General features: G+C 43.9%; 1 protein-coding gene across 2 annotated transcripts in view; it reads left to right on the plus strand.

Moving 5' to 3' along the window:
- The window catches only part of SLC25A46 (solute carrier family 25 member 46), a 225300-nt gene that overhangs the window by 118930 nt on the left and 82934 nt on the right, over window positions 1-23436 (plus strand). For both annotated transcript variants that reach the window (XM_069226441.1, XM_069226449.1), the window contains exon 2: window positions 6900-7165. In XM_069226441.1, the coding sequence (XP_069082542.1) occupies window positions 6937-7165 (229 nt within the window). In that variant the 5' untranslated portion in view covers window positions 6900-6936. The remainder of the gene's footprint in view (window positions 1-6899; window positions 7166-23436) is intronic.

Consider the following 23436-nt stretch of genomic DNA (forward strand, 5'->3'; position numbering starts at 1 on the left):
ATATATTTTACACAGTGGTAATTGTTGACATTGCTGTAAAGTTTGAAAGTAGGCAGTGCAAAGAGAAGCATGCACATTTAGGTTGGCTATAAAAAGATACAGAGTCCTTTGCCAACAAAAGACGACACAGCATTTTTAGAATAAAACAGACAGTAACGACGGACCAGAGGGGTGGTTATCCAACCCCATCCATTTTGCCAAATTTCCTGTTTAACAAAATGTTAAAAAAATTAGGGTTGTGGACACCTGTTTATTCTTGTCTATCCGCACAAATGAATATCAGCATCAGCGCCAGTCCAGTATATGGGAAGCAGTGAGTTTACAAGGAGTCTGCAAAGTACAGTGAAAGTTCTAGAACTGCCACTTTAGCTACATGTAAGCATAAATATACCAGCCATAACAACTTCTAAGAAGACGTAACCAGCGCACCTAACCTGTGGCAAGACCGTCACCCATTTGCAAACAAAAAAGGTCGTCCCAAAACCATTCCAGAAAATGCACACTGCATATGTTTAGCAGTAGCTGGGCAGTGCACTTAGGTAGGGATAAACCCTGGAAGAGGCATGACATATGCATGCCCTGGTCAAATGGAGAGAATGCAAAATGGAGCAACAATAGTGCCAGCATATGGCAAGCTTATCGGTGGGCTGAAGCCCACGATGTAGCTACAGCATGTTGCAGTTCGAGACAGCACACGCATGCCATCTAGAGCTGATACCTAAAAAGGATAGTAGCTGAGCAGGGCGTATGTGCGTTGATATGCGCCAGGCAAACAAAGCCATTGAGAGGGTAAGACATCCTGGTCTACACATAGCAAACATGATCATGCAGTTGAACAGAGCAAAAACATTTTACTGGCTCAACCTGAATAAAGGGTACCATCAGCTAGAGTTAGGGGAGGACTGCAGGTACATTACTACCTTTTCAACTCATGTTGGTTTGTTTAAGTAAAAGAGACTGAGGTATGGAGTGTCTTCAACTGCTAGAATATTTCAGGATGTCATAAACCTTGTGATTCAACCTGTTACGCATGCTTTCAATTACAGTAATGACATACTGGTTTTTGAGCGAACACAAAAAGATCATGACAAAACCCTGACCAAAGTATGCCAGCTACTCACTGACGCAAGCCTCACTCTGAATGCCGCAAAGTGTGAGTTTCACAAGAACAAACTCAATTTTTTGGGCCACATATTTTCTGATGGGAATTACTCTAGATCCAGACAAGGTGCAAGCATTCTCTTCCACTTGCCCCCTCCTCTCCCCCCTAAGCCCCCAAGATGTCACCATGCAGCAATCCTTTTTAGGCATGTTCAGCTATTGCTCAAGATACAGACACAATTTTGCTACAGTGAGTGCCCCATTGGGAGACTTGACAAAGCAAAATGTACCATTCTAGTGATCTCCAGAATGTGACCAGAGGTTCAAGACTTTAAACATGCAACGGAAATGGCCTACTTTGAGCCCAAGTTACATACTGAAATTACAGTTGATGTGAGCCCCATACAGCTAGGCGCAATCCTTGCTCAACACAATGACCATCCAGATGCTCCGTGACACACTGTGGCTTATGCCAGTTGAAGCCTGTCTCATACAGAACATGCTAACTTTCAGCCAGAAAAAGAGACTCTGGCTGTGATGTGGGCCTGCAAACACTTTTGTGTATTCCTCTACACAAAAATGATTCACCACCATCACGGAACACCAGGCATTGCTTACAATTTTTGGGAACCCGAAGCCTAGGATACCCCCGCCCACAATAGGTGGGACTATGACTAGGAATTTGTGTACAAATCGGATAAGGATTAAAACCCAGCAGATTAATATTAATAATGCCACTTCAAAAGTGCATGGCGACTTCGCACGAAGTGTTCCAACCCTAGGAGGTGAATATAAAAAAAGGTTATACACAAGAAAAGCTTAGCTAAAACCAAAAAGCCAGATTTTCCTTTTTTTCCTGAAAATCAGTTCAGAGTGGGCTAGCTGAATTTCCACAGGTAATGAATTCCAGATTTTAGAAGCGAGGTGGCTGAAGGCACAGCCCCCAATTCTGGCTTTTTTAAATCGAAGAACAAAGGCTAAATTGGCAGAGGCTGATCTCAGTTTTCTGGCTGGAGCATAAAGAGAAACCATGGCCTGCAAGTAGGCAGGGTCTTGCCAGGAAAGTACTTTATAACAATAACAGGGGGGCTTAAGAGTGGATCTCTGTTTCACTGGTAACTAGTGTAGTTTCTTTTGAGCAGTGCTAATACAAGCTCTCTTGAGAGTCCAAGCAATGTCTGAGCTGCTGCATTCTGCACGCGTTGGAGACTATTCAAATGTGATTTTGTAACAGCCAAATACAGAACATTGCAGATTATAGCAACCCCCCCCATCATCTCTGTAACGGTCTATCTTGCCATGACAACTGAATAACCTTGTGGAATGGCCTACAGAATATGCGGAGAGGAATCCTCATTAAGCCATGTTTCAGTTAGGAAAACTGCATCAGGCCTGAGTTCCTGAATGAAATTATGCATTTCTATCTTATGCTTGACCAGTGACCTACAATTGAGTGAAAGGAATTTAAATGTGAAAGGGAACTGGTACCACAAGGTTGGTTCTCGCTATAATAGGGGTAGGCGTTTGGAGTGTAAAAATTCAGTGGCTACACCTGGAGTCCAGTTTTCCCTTGTTTTTGGTATAACAGGGCACAGGTCCATAAGATCATCTTTGGTATACACAACAGGTACTGACCTAAAAGGCCCATAGGTCCTGGCCCTTGGCCCCAGGCCTGCCTGTTGTGCACCTTTGGTGCACCAGCTGTGCGTCCACTGCACTGCGGTGCAGCACCCTTGCTTTTATGGCCAGCTTCCATAAAGACTGGAACACTTATCAAGATGGCACTAGGATCCTCCCAGTCGCGTGGCTTAACTCACACTACTGCCGACCTGAATCCCTTCCTGCACGCCTCTGCTTCTTTGAGAATGCACCCAACAGTGAATCCGCCCTCACAGCACACCCATGGTTTAAGCTTAAAAAAGCCTGCTTTTGGGTTCGGGCTTACAAGTGAACTCCCAAAATGAAAACATGTTTATTAAAAGAAATGTTGAAAGAATATGGCAATTATATTACCAGCGTTTTTAAATAAATTGCCCAACTGCAACAGAGTTTTACCATAGCGTGCAGCAGATTATTTTTCATGCATGCCGCTGCAAGGTCACTGTATCATCACAATTCGACATCCAAAACAGCTGAAGCATATTTCAACTTTATTCCAAACTCTAGCACACCAACAGCTCTGTCTATGGAACAAATCATTCCTGCAACCAATGCAGACAAAGGCATGAACATAATCAAAGAACTGATTACCACGCAATCATGGAAGAAAAAGACCCGACCCTTGCCCACGATGTTGATTTCCAAAAGTTTTAAAATGTACAGGATGAGTTAGCAGTCACCCAAGAAGGCTCAAGAATTGTTATACCTGGAAACCTCAGGGAGCGGGTCATCGACCTGGTCCATGAAAGTCACTGTGTTGTTGCAGCCTCTAAAAGAGCACTAAGAGATCAAGGGTGGCCCCTTCAGCTAGATGAGAGTCGAGAAAGAGCTGAGGGTATGTCATATTTGCAATTGTCTATCCCCCCAAAGTGACGCAACACCCAGTAACAATGTCTGATCTTCCTGCCCATACCTGGGAGAAAGTTGCAGTTGTTATTTTTGGGTCTTTAGAAGATAGAAACCATTTTATAGCAGTCATATACAAATACACACATTTCCCTTTAGTGGAAGACCTATCCTCGACAACCCACAACAAAGTCATAGAATGGCTTGATGACATCTTTGCAATGTAGGGCATCCCCGAAATTCTTGAATCTGATATTGGCCCTCCATTTAACAGCAAAGAGTTCAAGGAATTCCTCATCTGACTCAACATCAAACACCAAAACAGCATGACTCTCTGGCCCCAAGCCAATGGGTTAGTCAAACAATGCATGGGCCCCCTCAAGAGGATCACGCAACGAGAGTCCCTGGAGGGGAACCAACCAAGTCATATGTCAGGCCCTCTGAGCCTATCAGTCAACTCCTAACTTCACAAATGGTGAGAGTCCAGCCACCTTGCTATTTGGGAAAGCCATCATAACAAAACTACCTCAATGGACCCCAGACGGATCAGTGAATACTGACAGAGTTTGAGACACTGACGCAACTTGCAAAAAACAAAAACAAAATTAAAACACACAGATCAGAGTTGCTGTGCCCAAGAGTCAGTTTTTGACAAAAGAGACTGTTGTAGAACTCTCGTCATGGGGACGAGACTGCTGGTTTCGGGTGGCAGCAGCACCACGCGTGGGGAACTGAGTCCATCCCACAACTTCTGGTAGTTGTGAGCCTAACCCTTTTGGCTAGATAGCACCACCTCACCTAACCCCAAAAGTAAAGGTGATTTGTGGCAGCCTAACACATGATACCCTGACTCCTCAAGGGAGTCGTGGTGGAACAGAGCTTACCCATTTTTCTCACTTACGTAAGTCTCATACATGCAAAGAAAACAGAATCAAGATTTGGTTCAATACATTTATTGAAGCAACTGCATTCTACGTAAAAAGGCATGAATTGTGACTATTAGGGAGATTAACACAATTATCATTGTGACCAAAAATGTAAAACAGATAAAAAGTCCCAACATCCTGTCGCACTAGTAAATCTAACATCCCATTACCTACACTACTAGAAATCTACATGAGACCGTTAGCAGTGTTAGCCCTAATCTGCTAGTCTCTGCAAGGAAGTCCCATCTCCATACCTGAATAATACGTAGGGGTTTGCCTGTTGGTCTATTGGCATTCCTCCCAAGTGGATAGACCAACGATGCCAAGTTCAACAGAGCTGCAATGACGTGGTACCTTGTGATATGGCTGGCTGGAATGTCCCCTCCACCCTGGTTTTGGCGCAGTGGGTTGTTTTATAACAAAACGTGTTGTTTTTCTGAGAACTGCCCTGATGTGATAATGCATCTTTTCTATGTAGAGTATACATCATATTTTTGGACAGGCAATAGTTGGTAAATTATCAGGTACAACCTTCAGCAGAGCACAAGATGAAATGTTGGGCAAAATAACTGTTAACCATTTCTGCGTAGAAAGGCAGCTTATAAAAATAATAAAACATCACTGCTAAAATGAAGTCATGCTAAAATAATAAAAAGAAATACATTTAATGAACTAGGTAAAAAGGCATAGGCCCTGACCTAAAATAAATGTGCCCCAGCTAAGTGCTAAAATGACCCCACAAAAAGACTGGGTATTGGTTTAGCATAAACGCAGACGGAAAACAAATACTCCTTTTGCTGCTGATCCTTTACAGGTTGTGGCGTGCAAAGGACATACGGCAATGGCACATTGTCCTGGACAGTCCATCACTTGGGACACATCACATTTCAAACACCTACCAAGGCGCTCGTCGAGTCCTGAAATTGTATGGGGAACGACCGAGTCAGCCGGTTCAGCTAAAGGCCAGGAGCCTTTGTCGCCGTGACCCCATCAGGGTGTACCTCAATCTACTCGAATCACCCAAGCTGGCAGGCAAATGAGAGCGTCTCTCTGATCAATCGAGGAAATTTGATTTTGGTGATGTCCGCCACTTTTAATTTAACAAAGGGAGAGATGAAGCATCTGGGAGGTATGTGCACTAGAACCTTGTGGTCTTGGGCAGACTCAGAACAGGAAGTACCTAATGGATAGGATGTGTTATGGTGTGGTTATGTAATGTACAGTATGTTAGTATATGTTGATGAATAAGGTAAAATTTCAACTGATGGAGCTTGAAATGTAGTGATGTCCCTTGTGTCACAAAAGTCATCAGTGTGACAGTTTATGTTTTATAAAACACACATGCCCACTGAGGGGAGTGCTGTGCACTACCCCTCTGTCCCTGTCACACCCCATGGACCCTCCCCTTTAACAATAGCTATTAACTATGTTTATTATCGTTTTATTGTTAAAGGTTTGCTGCTGCTGCTGGGATGACACTCCTCCACCATAGTGGAGAAGCCGCGCCTGCTGTGCCTGCTCCCAACAGTACATAGGCTATCACTGGTGGTTTATGTAGAACAAGCTAAATCTTACAACACCAAAAAAATAATATTAAACACATGGGCAGAACTTAATGCATTTACAAATGCTTGTTATCCCCGTTCCCATTGGCCTACATCCTTTGGCCTCATGGGATAAGTAGTTCTTGGAGCTTCTTGACTGCTGCTATTTAAAGAAAGCAAGTAGAGAGACAGCATAATACTCATCTCTCTGTCTTTAATGAAATTAAGATTTTCCGTCATAAATTACTACGAAAATCGAAATTAACTGCAAAGTTTGGATGCTCTGGGTAATCCCTCCGCCCCGGCATTTAATAGCCCTTCATCATGCAATTGAGAACTACAAACTCCCGGCAGCCTCATGGTGAACCATTGGTCTTTGAGTGCAGGGTTTCAGCTCGAGTCTCCAAAAAAATAAAATAAAACGGCGAGCCGTACAGCATGGTCTCAGGCTGTGTCTAACAATATCAAACGAGTTTTGAAAATTTAGCATAACGAGATGAGACATCACGATGGGTGTAAAGCAGTTAGCAAGTATGCTAACAAAAAAAAAGCAATACAAATCATGTGGCACATCAACTTTATTACGTTATGAACAGCTGTGTAGTATCAGTTTAGACTTTTTGAAGAAAAGTAAAAGTTCACGGATTACTTGTGTCGATTTAAACTTCAATCCAATATGGCCGCCAGGCGTTCTCGTTACCCAGGAAAGGTCGCGCTCGTGAGCTGAACCAGAGGTGTACTTTTTCTATTTCCATGGGAGGTCTTGTCAGTGTCAGAGTGCGTCTGTGTTTGCTTCCGTACTAATCCGTGCTTTCTGCTGCAGCTTTCTCTGCACTTGGCATTGCCTGCCCGGCCTCCTGATGCAGCCGCGGCGGCCGGATGGCTTCGATGGATTGGGGTACAGGGGAGGACGTGAAGCTGCTGAGGAGATGGGGACAAGGTCATTTCCTGCCTCTGAGGTGCCCTGGCTGAGTAGCCCACCTGACATCCCCGGGAGCCGCAACCTGCATTGGGGAGAGCGCTCCCCACTGCAGACAGGGGGTTGTCCTAGTCCTGTACCACCGGGAGAGGAGGCGAGCGGAGCCCCTGGTAAGTGCAGAGGAGTGAATTGAAAGGTGGGTGTGGTCAGACCGCATAATATCCACCTGCACAGGAGAAGTGAAAGACTGGGAAAGACAATGGCAGATAGGTTATTCTCATTTCTCCTCACGTTATCGTTAGGCTTTTGAAAAGTCTGCCCCTCTTTTTTCAATTAAGTTTACTAAAAACATTTAAAGTTATCCTGTTCGAGTGCCCAATCGAGTGGTGGATATTGTGTTATGTATGGCGCACATATCGACAGGGGGGAGCTGCTAAAATAGGCTGGTTTTAAGGTTTTGCAGAATTCTCTGATAACATTGGTGGTGTGAGCGCGTCTGACCTTATTTGGTTTCTTATCTTTAATTCATAAGGGGACACGTTAGTTGTTCGATGAACCTTTTGACTGCGCTTAGAGTAAATCCCACCATAGCGCTCAATTTCATTACAAATCATCAACAAATGTCAATCAGCAATATCAGTAATCATTTCAGTCAGTCATCTCATGCACCATGACCCCTTTGGTCATAAATAACAACACCTTTTTTGTAAAAGTTAGAATGTTTATTTCCCTATATTAACAATGCTAATATCACATAACTTAGTCTCAAAATCAAATGGTATACATACAGAACACTGGTTGACCACATCTTCTAAAGAATCTCAACTCAACCAAAGCATGAATTGTTACGCACTCTAGCATTACAGTACAAATCAATAGCAAGAATAATTGCAGAACAGAAACAGCATACATTTAGATTCAGCAACTGAGTAACATCTACTAATTGTTAATAGCAACCTCCTAGTATTTAAGGTCACCCCTCACTAACCTTCTGATTAGAATAGCATCTTTGGGCTTCATCCAAAACAATTTAGTCAACACAAACTTGGAAAAACATCTAACTATGGCTCTATCAAAATAGCGGTTGGTACCTAGGAACAAAAGACAAATTACATCAAACACAATAACATTCGATTAATACCTTTCCTCAGTATGGATCAACAAGCTGTGACTGTCTTCGTCAATCGGACATCTGTTCGGTCAGCATCGTACCATGAAAGGGAATGGTTCAGAACTAGGGGACTCTAAGTTAAGCAGTAAAGTTAAAGATAGAATTATCTAAGTAGCAGAATCAAAATGAGTACACCTCTTCGATGGAGAAGGAAAACAGGAATAAGTCTTTCTTGTCTCTGTGCAGTCAGGTTAAATTAAAATTATCTTAACCTCTTCCCACAAAGGCATTGGCCAAAGAATTGTACGTTTACATCTAGTCCAATGAAAGTAGAACTTCAAATCTAAGCTATAACTAAACTGTCTTTCACATGTTGATAATTGGCTCTTCTTCTCCTGTTCCCATCTTCTGACTCATCAGGTAACAATTTTGTATCTCTCTGTCCTTCAGTCCATACATCCGTTGTTAGCTCCTGGGAACATCACTTTCCCGCACACTAAACTTTACATTGTAACAATAACTAATACAGCATATTCTAGCAAGCAGTTCTCTTGCGAACGTTAAACATCTGCCAGTGTTTGGTCAACTCAGTGAACCAATACAAGTATTCATTTCTCTAAACAGCCATTTTGTGTGAATTATTTAAATGGTGCAACTTAACATGAGGCTGTGCAACTAGGCCCAAGACCTCGCTAACTTAAGGCCTACAATAAATAAAGCAAATACATAATAAGTAATCATTATTATAACATACTACTACATTAATCTAAACATGAGTCCATCAATTCATTTTAATAGGCAATTAATAAGGACACTTTGTGATTACTGACCAGCCACTCAAGTAGGCACATTTTCCAAGTCGTGCATGATTTTCTATATTAATTCATTTTCTATGCAGATTCAACTTTTAGAATATATGAATATTCATTAGTAAAAATTCAGTGTTCACAGTGGCTATGATGTGGAGGGCGATAGTTGTTTCAGATTTTGGGAAACAGCTACGAAAACAAGTTTTTTTCCGGCTTGGGCCCTTTGGATGCGGGGAACATTGATGAGCAGGATGCTGGCCAAGTGGAGATGTCTGGTCCATGTATGGAAGTTGATGTAGCTGTAAAGTATGCTGGGCCTTTGCTTGTGTTGTGCTCTGTTTATGTATGTGCACGTGTGAGGAGCTTGAAAAGGGCCCATTTAGGTATAATGAGCCAGAAGGTGTCCTTGAGGTGTGTGAGCTAGATGTGGGGTGAGTGTTTGAGAGTCAGTCTGGCTGCTGCTTTCTGAATCAATTTGAGTCTTTTGGTGAGCTGTGCAGTGTTTCATATGTAGAGTGCATTTCCATAGTCCAGTTAGGGTGTAGATGGCGGATCTTTGGATGTTTAGCGGGAGCCATCTGTAAACTTTCCTGAGGAGCTGTAGGAGTAGAAGCAGGCAGGAGGAGGTAACCTTGTTAACTAGGTTGAACATCAAGATTTGACTGTTGATCATCACCCTTAGGTTACTTTCTGGTTCAACGGGTTGGGTGTTGGTCCTAATTCTGGAGGCTACCAGGCCAAGAGCCAGAGAAAGGTGGATTGTCCAAAGAGTACCAGCTATGTTTTGCCATTGTTGTATTTTAATCAGCTGATCTTCATCCAGTTTGTGGCTTTGGACATGCAGTTGATGAACTACGTCCGGGAGTGGGGGATGGGTCTGAGTGACGTCCTTCTTCAAAACTGAGTACGGCCTAGGAAGAAGACTGCAGGGGTAGGCATGGCATCCTGCCCCTTTGTCAAATTGTAGCGGCCCTGACAATCCTACCCACCCCCAATGCCATAGGGTCTGAAGTGAGAAGAATGAGCGCCACTGTGCTCTGAAGAATAAATGGTCCATATGGGGCCCCCTGTGGCCTTGAGACTGAAGCAGGGGTAAGTGTTACATGCTTCATAAGGAACCTTACATAAAACAAATTTGTTTGGTACCCTAAATCTCCCAGATACTCCCATTCAAGACCCGTGGAGGCTTTTCGGCATTTCTGTAGCTGGTACCTTTAATCCTTCGGGCTGTGGGTTGCAAGACCTTTGTTTTTGGTCCTAAAACTGTTTTGCAGCAACGTAAAAGTAGAAAAAAGATTAAAGCAACCTTAATGATTTATTGACAGTGACACCGTCTGTCTCCCCCCTCGTCCTGAGCTGCAACAGGGTGTCCTGGGAGTGGTTTAGAATTTCTTTTTTTTATACACCAATGATACAGCTTTTTTTAACAGGGTTCTGTTAGCAATTTATCCTCCAGTGGTGAGGATTCCTCTAGTTATAGCGGCTTCGCTTTGTGAAGTCGCAGTCACGGGTTTCCTGTTTGTCCTGGTGTTGCAGTTTCATCAGATCTTAGGTTCTGTTGCCAGAGATGCCCTTTAAATCCTAGAATTAGGGGTATGGAGACAAGTAGCCAATGGACTTCTATCCCAGTAGCTAATTCACCCCCTAGGGGACCACATCAAGGATTGTGTGCTATCTTTTCTACCCAGAACCCTCTATTCTGCCACTTTTAAAGATGGCAGAACCCCTCCTTTGCTGTACAGACCAGGTAGCCACCCTAGGGGTGTAACTAGCCTTCTGGGGGGTGTACGCCTTCTAACTGCCTAATCTCTCCACTTGCCTGGGTGCAAATGTGCCTGGGGGCAAGGGAATGGCTTTGTCTTCCTCTGGGAGACAGCCTGCTTGCTTATCAGAGCGGTGTGGGCTTTGAAGCTCACCACCTTGATCTGCTGCTTCACTATCCTGTCAGGGAGGGAGGTGATACGTTTCGCCCAGGCTGGCCTTCGTTTCTGACTTCTAGGAATGCTCACACCTTCTGGCAGAGAGTCTGATTCTTATCTTCGTGGCAGCAGCTGCAGGCTTCCAGCCAGGGCACAGGAAACACTGAGGCAACCAGGTGGGCAACCACTAAGGTAGCCACCTGGGTGCATGCCAGATTAAATCTGACTTTTGGGGGAAAAGTCAGATTAGATGAGACACGTTGTTTGATACCAAACATGACACCTTTCAGTGGGACCATAATGGAGCTGGCAACCTCGGGGTGCCCAGGTGCTAGCCGACGTTAGCCTATTCTCCCCTGACCACTTATAGTAGCCCTTATTGGAAAGAGGCTAGTGTAGGGACACAAGAACTTGCGCCTATGTGTCCAAACCTTTAATATAACTCACCCTGCCTCCTATGCTCAGGAGGCCTATGGCGACTAGCATATATTAAAAATAGTGCTTTGACCCTTCCGCTCATGGTGAGGGCAAAGTAGAGCTTGAGCAGTTTTGCACTGCTCCTGCAGTCTGGAGCGTTTGAACTGCTGTCATCTGTTTACTTGGGTCACCCAGGGTGGTACAATCAGTGCTTCAGGCCCTGGTGACCCGTTTAACTCCAGTGCCCTGGGTGCCATTTTTACCACCTACCAGAGACCTATAAGGGAGTTAAAGTCCTTGCCAGTTGGATGTTACTAATTCACAAACATCATATTTATTGGGAGAGCACTGGCACTGGGGCCTGGTTAGCAAGCTCCAGTGCACTTTGAGAGTCATAACCATCAGCACTGGAGAAAAAAATGTGGGGGTGACCACTCAAAAAGGGCACATTTCTACAAGCGGTCTACTCAAAAAGGGCACATTTCTACAAGCGGTCTTCATAAGCATTGATAAGCCTGTTGGTTGGCTTCTCACACAGAATGGCACTCTACGTACGATCTTCTGATGACAGTGTTTATTATTGGTCTTGGGAGACTTCAAGCACAGCCATCTAGGGTCGCACTTAACCATATCTGGAATGGAACAACACAATATGGTGGCATTTTAAAGTCAGACTCAAAACATTTAAAAAACCTGCTTCAGTGGAAAAAATATTGGCTTCCTTATATAGTGCATTTATGAGACAAAGAATTTGAAGTGTCATTGTTCAATGTACTTTTAAAATGTAAAATATTCCCTTGTGCATTGTAATGCAAGCACTAAATAGAGGCAGAATGATAAACCAGAGACCCAATGGCTAGGAAATAATGGGATTTAGATTTCAGCGGACTGATATCCGTCACCTTTGTGATGGAGTAACCCATCCGCCAATATCTAAATCAGGCCCCAAAAATGTAACTGACTTTTTGTCTGACACTTAGCCCCCAGGTGTTTTGTACTCCGTCTTGCCACTCCTGGATTATCTTTTGCCCTTTTGTGATTAAAGTGAAAGTGGTTAAATCTCATTAGCACAATTACCACCAATTGTATGGTGGTCTTTAATCAATCACTGATGGTGTCGTACTTTTTTGAAAGGACACAAAAGTGCTTCACCTGTGCGAAAAACCTTTGGTAGGATCTTTTGCCTTGGGCAACTTCAGCTCAATTTCCATTCTCCTATTGCCTTAGCAAATTGCTGAAGTTTCAGTAAACACTCTGCGTTCTGCCTTCATTAAAGAATATTATATTTTAGTTGAAACACAAGCTGGGTTTAAGCCTCATCCCGGCAAGAACTCTGTGCTTGTTCCTGCCCTTAACTGCTTGTTGTGCACTTCAGAAAATAGAGGATGGGAGTTATAGCACCCTTAGTCCTTCACAAGTTTACTTTGAGTGAATTCTGCACCAACCAGTGATGTTGCTCTTGGGCAATCTGATATGCAACATTTTTTTTTGAGAGGCGAGGAACCTCGGAATGAGAAGGATATTTTGGCGTTGTCTCCATACAAATGGCAAGTGAAACCAAAGGGCTTGATGATGTGACCAATGGAAGAAGTATGAAGAAGTGAGAAGCCACAAGAGATCCTTGTGGGACTCCTAGGTAATGTGGTAGGTGAGAAATCATTTAATTGACAGACCACAGTAAAGGACTGGACAGCGGTGGGGAAAAAAACAGCAGACTTGGTGACATGAAGGGTCAAAAGGTTGGATAACGGTTTAAAATGCTGCAGACAGGTCAAGGATCACGTGAATAGACGAGAGGTGGTTGTAATGTGTGTGGAAACAATTACGTTAGTTTAGTGCAGGAGGGCGGTTTCAGTGAAGAGCATAGAAACCAGATGTAATGGGAATGGGACTGAGTAAGTTGTTAGAGTTAAAAAAAAAAGTTGGGTAAGATAGTTGAATACAATGCATTCCGGTATTTTGGAAATAAATGAAACCTGAGATTCCAGATGTTTGATCATGGAGTTATGGGGTAACTTAGTTTTCTTTTATAGAATACTTAAAGCATGCATTGGTTTGATTATATGATTGCAAAAGATGTTAAGTAGAGAAATATGTTGGAAGAAAGGGCAAGTTGTTTGATATTTTGCAGGCTAAAAGTGCCAGATGAGCAGATTAGGGTCGACAGATTTTAAACTAGGGATCAAGGAGCTTACCTCACCTTAAATAATACCTTAGTAATTGGTAAAATTGCCCTGCACATTTTCCACCTACAGGTTGGGCAATAGTATTGCATCCTGGGCTGTGGAATTTTATGAAATATCTTCTTGGCCAGAGACTGGATGCTTTCGTAGTCTACTTCTCGTTGAAAAAAAATGCACTTGTCCCTTTTACTGCCAGCCACAGAAGTGACAAATTATAGCAGAGTTCTCATCATATAAAAGTTTTGCTGATACATACCTTCTCTGATTATGCCAGGACTGATGTTATATCATGGTTTGGATTCCAGCAAGCTTGCTTTTACAACCTGCCCAGAGCTGGTGTAAATGTGAGCTATAATACCCACGGAAAAGGGATACTGTGAATAATTCCACCTGGTAAAACCAGGTGTGGGTCGTTATTTGATGGCGATAAACTCATACCTGCATAGTAGAGATAGGGTGTTACTGAATAGTGCCAGTTTTTACTAGTGTGAATTTACTACCCCACCAATGCTGTAAAACTCTTAATTGGGTCCATTCCGGGGCTGGAAGTAGTCCCTGATTTGGAATCTCCAGTGAATCTGTGCACATCACACATTTTAAGGGTATTGAGACTCCTCTAAACTATCTTTCCACAATTGAAAAAGTTGGAATTGTACTCCCACCAAAGGCAAGGACTTCTTACACCCACCAAGAAAACATCAGCAGGACATTTTTCATTGTGAGTGTAAGAAATTGGGTTATTAGTTGAGCGTGACGTAATCACCCTTCCTCCCTCCCTCCCCCACCCCACTCAAGTAATAATCCTTGTCAGGGTGAATCACAAAAGTCTCTAAGTAAGCTTAACCATCTGATAGCTTGCCACAAAAGCAGTTAGACATAGCTTGGAGGCAACGTGAAAAGTAGTTAGCCATCACTCAAACAATAAAAAAAATGAAACCACAGCACAGCAAAATTCCCAAACCAATTTAGATAATTAGAGTAAATTGTAATACATGAAATGACACCAAAACAACAAAAATCCAATCAGTATGATTGTATTTACGAATTTTTAAAGTTTCCGGAAAATTAGCACGAAGATGTACAAAGTGCCACTCGCAGTTATCTGGTCTTTCTGGACCAGGACAAAGTCACAAGTTTAGGCTGACTGTGAAGAAGCGCGGATCATATGCAGGGACCATGTTCCTCCTGGTGAAGAGTTTACAGAATTACATTCAGAGTCCACCTGCAGAGCCTCAGCTGGAGCATCATGTTGGCAGGAGCTGCAAGTAAATTGTGTTGGTGAGAAAAGCAAGTCGTCACTGAAGCTTTGCGTTGGGTGGAGACACAGGTGGTCGCTGTTAGCACAAAGAGTAGGTCATCATTGGAACATTGCATTGACGAGAGACACGATCTTCTTTTACGAGAGTCCGGTTGCGAAGAGCCCAAAACATCAGAATTTTCAATTGTAGTTTAGCCTTGGCAGTTTTGAAGCAGGAGTAGTACACTCCGATGCCCACCAATCGTCCAGGGCCTGGTGGGGTACCTCTTTGGGATCAGGACACACACCAGAAGAGGCCAGCAACAGGGCTTATGAAGATCCAGTTAGTGCTGGTCACCTGGACAGTTGCAGAGAAGGCTGCTGGGACCTTGTTGTGTTGCTGTAGCTCACACAGGAGGTCAGCCAGCTGACACTTACAATCACCTCTGGGGATCCTAGGTTCAAGGCAAGCAAGTCCAGTCTTCCTTTCTTCCAGAGCAGTCCTTCTGAATCTTCAACAGTCCAGGAGTGTTAAAGAGGTTGCTTAGGCACATTTTGTTTAGCCAGAAAAATGCAAAGTTTCTAAAAGTGACATTTTCAGGTTAGTAACTTAAAATCTAACCTTACCATTACGAAGAATTTTAAATTACAATTCATGAGTGGAAGATGTATTTCTCTATCTGCTCCAACCCTATTAACTTAAAAAAAGTTACATAGTTCAACACTGGTTTGCCTTATTATGCTCAATAAGCTACTTTTATACTTCATAAAGTAAACCAAAGTTAGTTAATAGAAGAGATAACCTTATTCCAGTGAAAAACGACTTTAAGAATTTTTCACTGTCAGGACATGTAAAACTTAAGTGTACATGTCCTGCTTTTCAAATGCCACACACCTTGGCCCGTGAGTGTAGTCCTATAAATCAGTTATGTTAGGAAAAAATGGAATGGTGCGGAATGAGATGACTGTATTTTTCAAACGTGGTTGTTACCATGATGGGATGCTGACTTTGTACCGCTTGTATGAACTTTTTCAGCTAAAAACCCAGACGTATTCCTTTGGTGCATGGAGTTTTATTAATACAATCTTGATTACACTAAATGCTTTCCTGGATATTTCACATTTTCTTACTTTCTTGTCTTTCACTCCATTTGCATATCTAGTTATAATCTTCTAATTGTTCTTTATTATATTGTGAGTGGTTCTACTTCCCTTACTCTTAAGCACATATTTTATACTTAGAGGTTTTTTATTTAAATTTTCATCCCTCCCCTATATGTTATTTTTGCTGTAGAAAAGAGGCAATGCAGGGATGGTGAAGGTGAGCAGAGAAACAACATGGACAAGATGAGAAGGGTCTGGCCCTTCTGTCTTGGGTGTTGGACCAGGTCCTGAAAATGAAGGCATGGCTTTCTTCAGTAGTCCGCATAGATTTTGCAAGCCTCTTCTTTCATACTAGGGATTTTTTTTTTTTTTTTAAACATAGGTGTCCAACAGATTTCCGTCTTGCCCATTTGTATTTTTTTGGGTGGTGGTGGGGATCACTCTTAGACCATCACTACCACCAATGCAGTCCTTTATGCAGCTTTCATATTTAAAGCATCATTCGAGACAGTGGAGACCTAACCTTAATAATTTTCACTGAAAAACCAAAGGTTCCAGAGATGTTCTAGTTAGACTCAGATGTCACTCCTACAAAACCAATGAGATCCAGCAGTTATAGTTAGTTATTTCAAGTAACTATAACTCGCGGCCTAAGGTAACTAAGGTAAGTATAACTCACACACCCCAATGCACCGCTAATTACCCCAGATATTACAGCACACATGACAACTTTTATAACGTCAATAAAAATATCAATGAAACATTAGAAGTCAAATTATTGAAGACAAAACTGTGCATGATGGGGCCTCGAATTATAGTTACCTTAGGTTCACTTTTCACCCACACAAAGCCATCGAAATTCAGCAGTTATAGTTATAATTATGTTAAGAAACTATATTTTTAATTACTGGACGTTACTCCAACCACCACTGTGCACAAACTTTGGGCATGGGGGGCAGTGCGCTCCCTGCATATTTTCACATCATCCCCCCAATGGAGATGGTGGTCCCTGGGGCTAACAAGTCCTAAGAGGGGGGGGCTTGTGCTCCCCTCCTTATCTTTTAAGGCCCTGTATCCCTGAGATCTGGCCCACCCAGGGGCAAAATAAAGGAAAGGGCAGGAAACCGTCCTTTTTTAAAAATAAGTCTCAGAAAAATCTGCGGGTCCACAGATTTCTTTTAATATAAGTACTATAAATGCCTTTTAACTCTTGCGGAGTCCGTGAGGGATCCCTAGACCAAGGCTAGGCGCTAATGGTGACACTACCCTGGCCTCTTTTTTTTTTTTTTAAACTTATTTTGTGGGGCTCGGCTGAAGCGGAGTCCCAGGATGGCAGCCAGCACTTTCTTTTGAAGTGTTGGCAGCCAATCAGATATCAGCACAGGGACAGTTAGATCAGTGGAGGATCCGCATCCCTAGATATCTATATTTTTCAAACTCTAATAACCCCAAAAACTACGGAACAGATTTACTCCGAATTACGAAAAAGCATGCTTTCTGGACCAAGAGCTAGCTTTCTGCCAACAATAGTTACTAGAGATAACTATAACTGGTGAATTTCTACGGTTTGGTACATTTAATATGTGAGCCTAACTATAACGTCCCTGTAACCTTTAGTTTTCTTAAGTGAATGTCTATGTTTTTTAAAATTCTATTTCCTAACTATAACGTCCTTGCAAACGTTGTTTTTTTTTTTTTTCAGTGAATTTCTATAGTTGTGTGGTTTTTTTTTTTTACGTATAGTAATTTAATTACATTAATCCAAACACTGTCGCTTATGGCCTTCGGCTGTGCGTGGCTGGTGTGGCCGCAGGGCCTAACCCTCCAAGGGTCCCCCTGGGACCCTGCCAGGGCTCTAAAAAGTATATATTTTTAAACCATTCTCTGCAAAATCCTTGACTTGATCTGCCGATTTTTCTGAGAATTAAAAAAGAAAAACAATGCCTCCTGCGTTTCTAAGTGATTTTTTTTAATTTCCCTCCCCGAGTGGGCCAGTTCCCGGGTGTATGCCTAATGTAATTACAAAAGAGCAGGAGCGCACAGGCCCCCTCCCAAGGCTTTTAGAAGCCCTGTGGACCATCACCTCCCCGGGCAACAAATTAAAATTGTTGTTGGGGGGAGGGGGGCGCAGAACACCACCTCCAGGGACACATTTTTAAACAAAGAGGGGGCTGTGAGGACCCTCGCTTCTGGGGATTGCCGCCTCCTTGGGCTATAGCAATGTAATGATGTAGGGGGTGGGCGGACCCCAGGGGACCTCTACCTCCTCGGGCTACAAAAATAAAATTATGTGGGGCGCCCCAACCCCCGACCAGGGACCACTAGCTTCCCAGGGCTACAACAATGAAATGATGTGGGGTTGCTGCACGGATCTCCATCTCCCCCAGATCCCGGGGACCACCACCTCAAGGGGCTATAGTGAAAACATTGTCGGAGAGCCGCATAGACCCTCCGGGTACCGGGAACCATCATCTTCTCAGGGCCAATTCATTTATTAACAAGCAATTGTAATGCAGTGGGTCTCGCGTTTACTCAAGTTAAAGCTATTAACATTGTAAACTCCTAATCTGACTTTTCTTGCCACATAAACTGAAAAGTAAAACTGTCTCACATAAGCGAGCCGACGGCCGCCATGAGTGCAGAGCAAACACACAAAAGGAAACAGAAGTTTGCTCACAGTGAAACCTATCAGCAAAAGTGCAATTATCTATGTAACCGGCAAAAGTGCAAATATCCATGTAACAGGGTCGATGTCAGGCAAAGCGCTCTACTGCTGCCCAGCGAGATCGCGCTGACTACGCAATAGAGAGAAGAAATAATGCAGAAATCGTACTGAAAACATGGAGCCTTGTATGTTTTCAGTAGTTGGCCGGTGCGCTTGAGGTGGGCTAAACACCGGAAAAGGCATGACGTATGCATGCCTTTCACTAATCAATCAAGCTAATTTTAAAAGGCAAGCCCACGAACCGACCAAACTGATGGGCTTGACATGGGTGTGGTTAAAAGCCCACAGAGCAATTACACCAGGGACAGAGCGCTTTGCGCTTGACCCTAAAAAGCAGTGGGGCTGCACGCCTACTCCCGGGCCATATACGGCCCTGGGGACCACCACCTCCCTGCGGCCGGCCCTGTGCCGAAGAGAGGAAGGGGGCCGAGTGGCCCCCCTCCTGGAGCCATATACTGTTCCTGCTACCTCCCGAGGTGCACACCATCGGGAGGTAGCTGTTTGCTTTTGCTTGGCGAGAGCTGTGACAGCTCCTTCCAAGCAAAACCAAACACTCCGCTTCCAGCAAGAAGGAGTTATAAATTTATGAAATGTAGCTCTGGTTAGGTGGTGGTCCCCAGGGCTTTAAAAAGCCCTAGGATGGGGTCCTGTGTGCCCCCCTCCTTATTTATTATATAGGCCATGCACTAGGGTCCCGGGCCACCTACAGGCAAAATTATTAGGACGCGCAGGAGACTGCGGAGTTACCCGTTGGTTTTGCTGAAAATTAAAAAAAAAAAAAATTAAAAAAACACTTTTTGTTCCTGGGGTTCCCCTGGGGGCCCTGCCGGGGGGTGTATATACCGAACCCTTTTTTTGTGTGTGTTTGGCAAAAAGGCATGTGTAGCCTGGTGTTTGGTGCTTTTATGGGTTTGGCCGCAAGGCCTGGCTGCAGGTCAGTCCCTCTGGCCAACCTCTGCTGCATACAGCATTTAGCTGTACGTGGCTGTTTACTTATAGGGGGTAAACCCCCGGGCCTGGCCACAAGGAGCGCAGTTGGGAGCATATAGGGGGTTGACCGCGGTCGGGCCCTGCTGCCAGCAACCGTCGAGCACAGCCGAAGTTCGTGCATAGCGTGGGGTGGGTTGATAATAGGGAGTGGCCGCAGCGGCCAGGCCCTGTGACCGACCCCGGCTGCGCACGGCCAAATACCTTCTGTGGAACGGGATTTGGTGCTTGTAGGGGACTGGAAGCAGGCCCTGAGATTAACCTTCGGCTGTGCACAGTGGTTGGATTAACATAAAGTAATTAAAATGACTTAATGTTTAAAAAATAAAAGTAGAAATTCACTGTAAATAATCATGGTTTACAGGGATGTTATAGTTAGGAAATAGAATAAAAAAAAAAAAACATAAAAATTCACTTTAAAAAACCAAAGGTTACAAGTATCTGAATCTACTAAAAAAAAACATAGAAATTCAGCAGTTAAAGTTATCTCAAATAACTATAACTCACACTTTCACCATGTGCTGCCAATTACCCCAGATATTACAGCACTAATGACCTCTTTTTATAACATCATTGATAATATCACTCTAACATTTGTAGTAATATTATGGATGAGAAAACTGTGCATTGCGGGGGCGTGAGTTATAATTACTTTAGCTAACCATAACTATGACTGCTGAATTTCTGTGGTTTTGTGTGAGTAAATTCAGAATTCAACTATAACGTCCTTGTATCACTTAAAAAACAAAGATTAAAGTAATGTTATAATTAGTTGGGTTTGTCAATGACAACATTAATGTTTTGAACAAAAAAAGGAAATTCACCAGGTATAGTTAGCAGCACTAACTTTAGCTTGCGCCACCGCCTTACACTACTTATGAACTAACATGTGCTATCACTCATGACCCGTTCTGTGACATTATTTATGATATCACTGATGATATCCTGATGGTTACTTTCAGGTCCCCATTTGACCTAACTATAGTGTGACCTAAGCCTTTGGTTTTATATATATTTTATATATATGTGTATGTTTTTTTATTATATATATATATGTATATATATATATATAGCACAGATAATATTTATGTATATATAGATATTTATGTATTTTTTTTATAGTTTTGTTAATATTACAATGCATCATAAACAAAACAATACAGGGCAATCATCAGGCAGAATGTACAGAGGAAGCATAAATAACAAGTGGAGAGGTCAGTAATACCAGAACCATTGTAGCAAATATGGAAAGGTGTGAGCCCATAGTGGGGCCCCCGCAATCATGCAAAGCCATTTCACCACACTCCAGCACAGTTTTCCAAGTGCCCATCCAGCGACTGGTACACTCCGACATGTATGTACCTACAGTGCCGAGACTCATTATAACCAGGCATCCTTGAGGATGGCCCTCAAGAGACCATGGAAAAGAAGGCTGAAGCAGTCGTGCTCCGGTGGTTCCACCACCCAAAAGCCCCATCACTCGTGTATTGTGTGAACCAGTGCCTATTTAAAGTAGCAAGGAGTGCCCAACAGGAAGGTCATGAGTCTCCCGGAGTGCCAAAAAGGGACCCAATTCACCCCTTCCCCACAGATAAATCACCCAGTATCATAACCCCGGCTGTTGTCTACCGATGGAGACCAGTCCAGCCCTCTTGTTGTTCCCGGCATCAAGCAACCAGGAGCCGAAGTTTGTATGTGTACGGGATCGTGGTACATGTCCTTTTACGAGCCCTGACCCAAACATAGCAACCCGTTCTAATTAGCACATTTAAATTCCACACACTAGAGGGAGGAGTAGGTCGTAGCAAGATTTGGTCAATAACTCCTTGAACGGGAAGCCACCCTCCCGGGTACCCACACCATCCTAAAGGTAAAACCGCCAGCGAGCCACCCATTGTAATTGTGCTGCAGCATTCCTGATAAGGGTCAGCCAAGCCACCCTTCAATACCGGGAGGCGTAACTTCCAGAGCACCATACTGCATCACAGTGTGTCCCAGTATAATAACAACAAAATACTATTAAGTTCCTATAAGAACTTTTAGGGCAGTTTAAGCAGGAGAGCCACCAACAAAGAGGAGACTGGACAGGACAACCATCTTGGAGACAGCATCCCTGTCATTCATCGAAAGGAGCAACATCATCCAGAATGCCACCAATCGTCTCACACCAGCGAGAGCGCGACTATAGTTGCTGTCAAACATCAGTTCCTCTGACCGATAGATGGCAACACCCAGGTATCGAATAGTGCGACACTCCCACCACAATGCTAGCGCCACGGAAATGGACCTACACTCCACCACCTCCCCCGAAGGGGATAGACCCAAGACTTGCTCCAGTTGACCTCTTGACCTGAATTACAGGCAAAATCTGTTAGGTCTGTCACCACCCCCTTCAAGTCAACGCCCTCACCTCTCAGATACAGTAACATATCCACATATAATGAAACGTTTGTACATTCATCAGTGAGGCTCAGTCGGCAATAATATCTGCCCAAGCAAACTTAAAGTGCACGCTTCCATGGCAACCGCGAATAGTGGGGATAGTAGAGAGCCTTGTGGGGTACCCGTTCCACTTTGAAAGCCTCCGATATCAGAGAGTTGGTGAGGATCTTAGCAGGCGGGCAATTGCATAGGAGATTCGTCCACCTGACAAAGGGAAGACCAAGGCCCATGCCAAACATGGTAGCATATGGAAACTCCTAACGGAGCAAGTCAAATCCTTTTTTGATGTCCAGCGAAAGAACAGGCTGCCTCACCAGTAAATGCCCTCCTTGGTCCAAGGCCAGGAGCAACTGACTAATAATAGGCATGGTGCTCTGTGTCTGGTTAAAGCCCGTCTGATCAAAGTGAACCAAAGACACATATGGGAGAGTAAGAGAGTAGCCAGTACCTTACACAGGATCTTGTAGTCAGTGTTAAGCATTGAAAGCGGGCGGTAGGATTCAAGAAAGAGAAGGATTACTCACAGGCTAATTGACCCACATAATCAACTTGCTCACCAAAAAAGCAAAAAGTGGAGAAAAGGGGAGCAGAGCAAGAGATGATAATACAATGTCAGAACAAACCACTTTAAACAATATCATCCATCGACCCAGGGGTAACCCCCACCAAAGTGTTTTCAAGCACTGGTATAACAGAATCCCCTGATGGAGGCAGAGCTGCGATGTTAAGTTGAACCTTCACTGATCCTCAGTGACGCCAGATTCTCAACCAGACAGTTTGTTCCAATGCCATCTGTGGGACCACCACCTTCCAAGGCCTGAAGTTGGAAGGGGGCCGCAAGGAGCCATAGATGGCCCTGAAGACAGTCACCCCAGGACTGGTTCCTGCTCTGTCCTGGGGTGCTCACCCCCAGGACATAGTTATCTATTCTCACTTGGCGAGCTTTGACAGCTCCTGCCAAGTCAGAGCAACCACTCCACTGTCAAACAGCTCTCACTTGCTGCAAGCGGTTTCCCTGCCTGCAGAAATGCAGGCAGGGAAACAGAGGAAAGGATTGCTCTCAGAGAGGGGCTGCATCTTTAGCTGCTCCCTCTCTGTGACAGCAGTGCTGGCTCCCGCCGGAGGGAGGGGCTGGCAGGGACCATGGGGGCATTCTGGCTCCTTCTGTGGTTCCGTTGCACACTGTGTTCCCTGGGGGATGGGGTCCCCGGGACTGACATGGGCCCAGGGATGGGGGCTGTGTGGCCACACCCATGAAATTGTAGTGGGCCCTTGGGGATGGGCTCCCTGGGGCCCAAATCTGCCGGGGCAGGAGGCCTTGTGGTCGTGCGGCCAACTCTCGCTGCGCAGCCCCCTCCCCCAATGTATATATTTTTAAATATGTTTGTGTGTGTGTATGTTTGTATAGATACATATATTCACAGAAAAAAAACAAAGATTACAGGGATGTTATAGTTAGGAAATATGAAAAAAAAATCTTAAAAATTCACTATACAATACAGGGCGT

The sequence above is a fragment of the Pleurodeles waltl genome, chromosome 1_1 (genome assembly GCF_031143425.1).
Source record: "Pleurodeles waltl isolate 20211129_DDA chromosome 1_1, aPleWal1.hap1.20221129, whole genome shotgun sequence".
In the NCBI taxonomy this organism is placed as follows: domain Eukaryota; kingdom Metazoa; phylum Chordata; class Amphibia; order Caudata; family Salamandridae; genus Pleurodeles; species Pleurodeles waltl.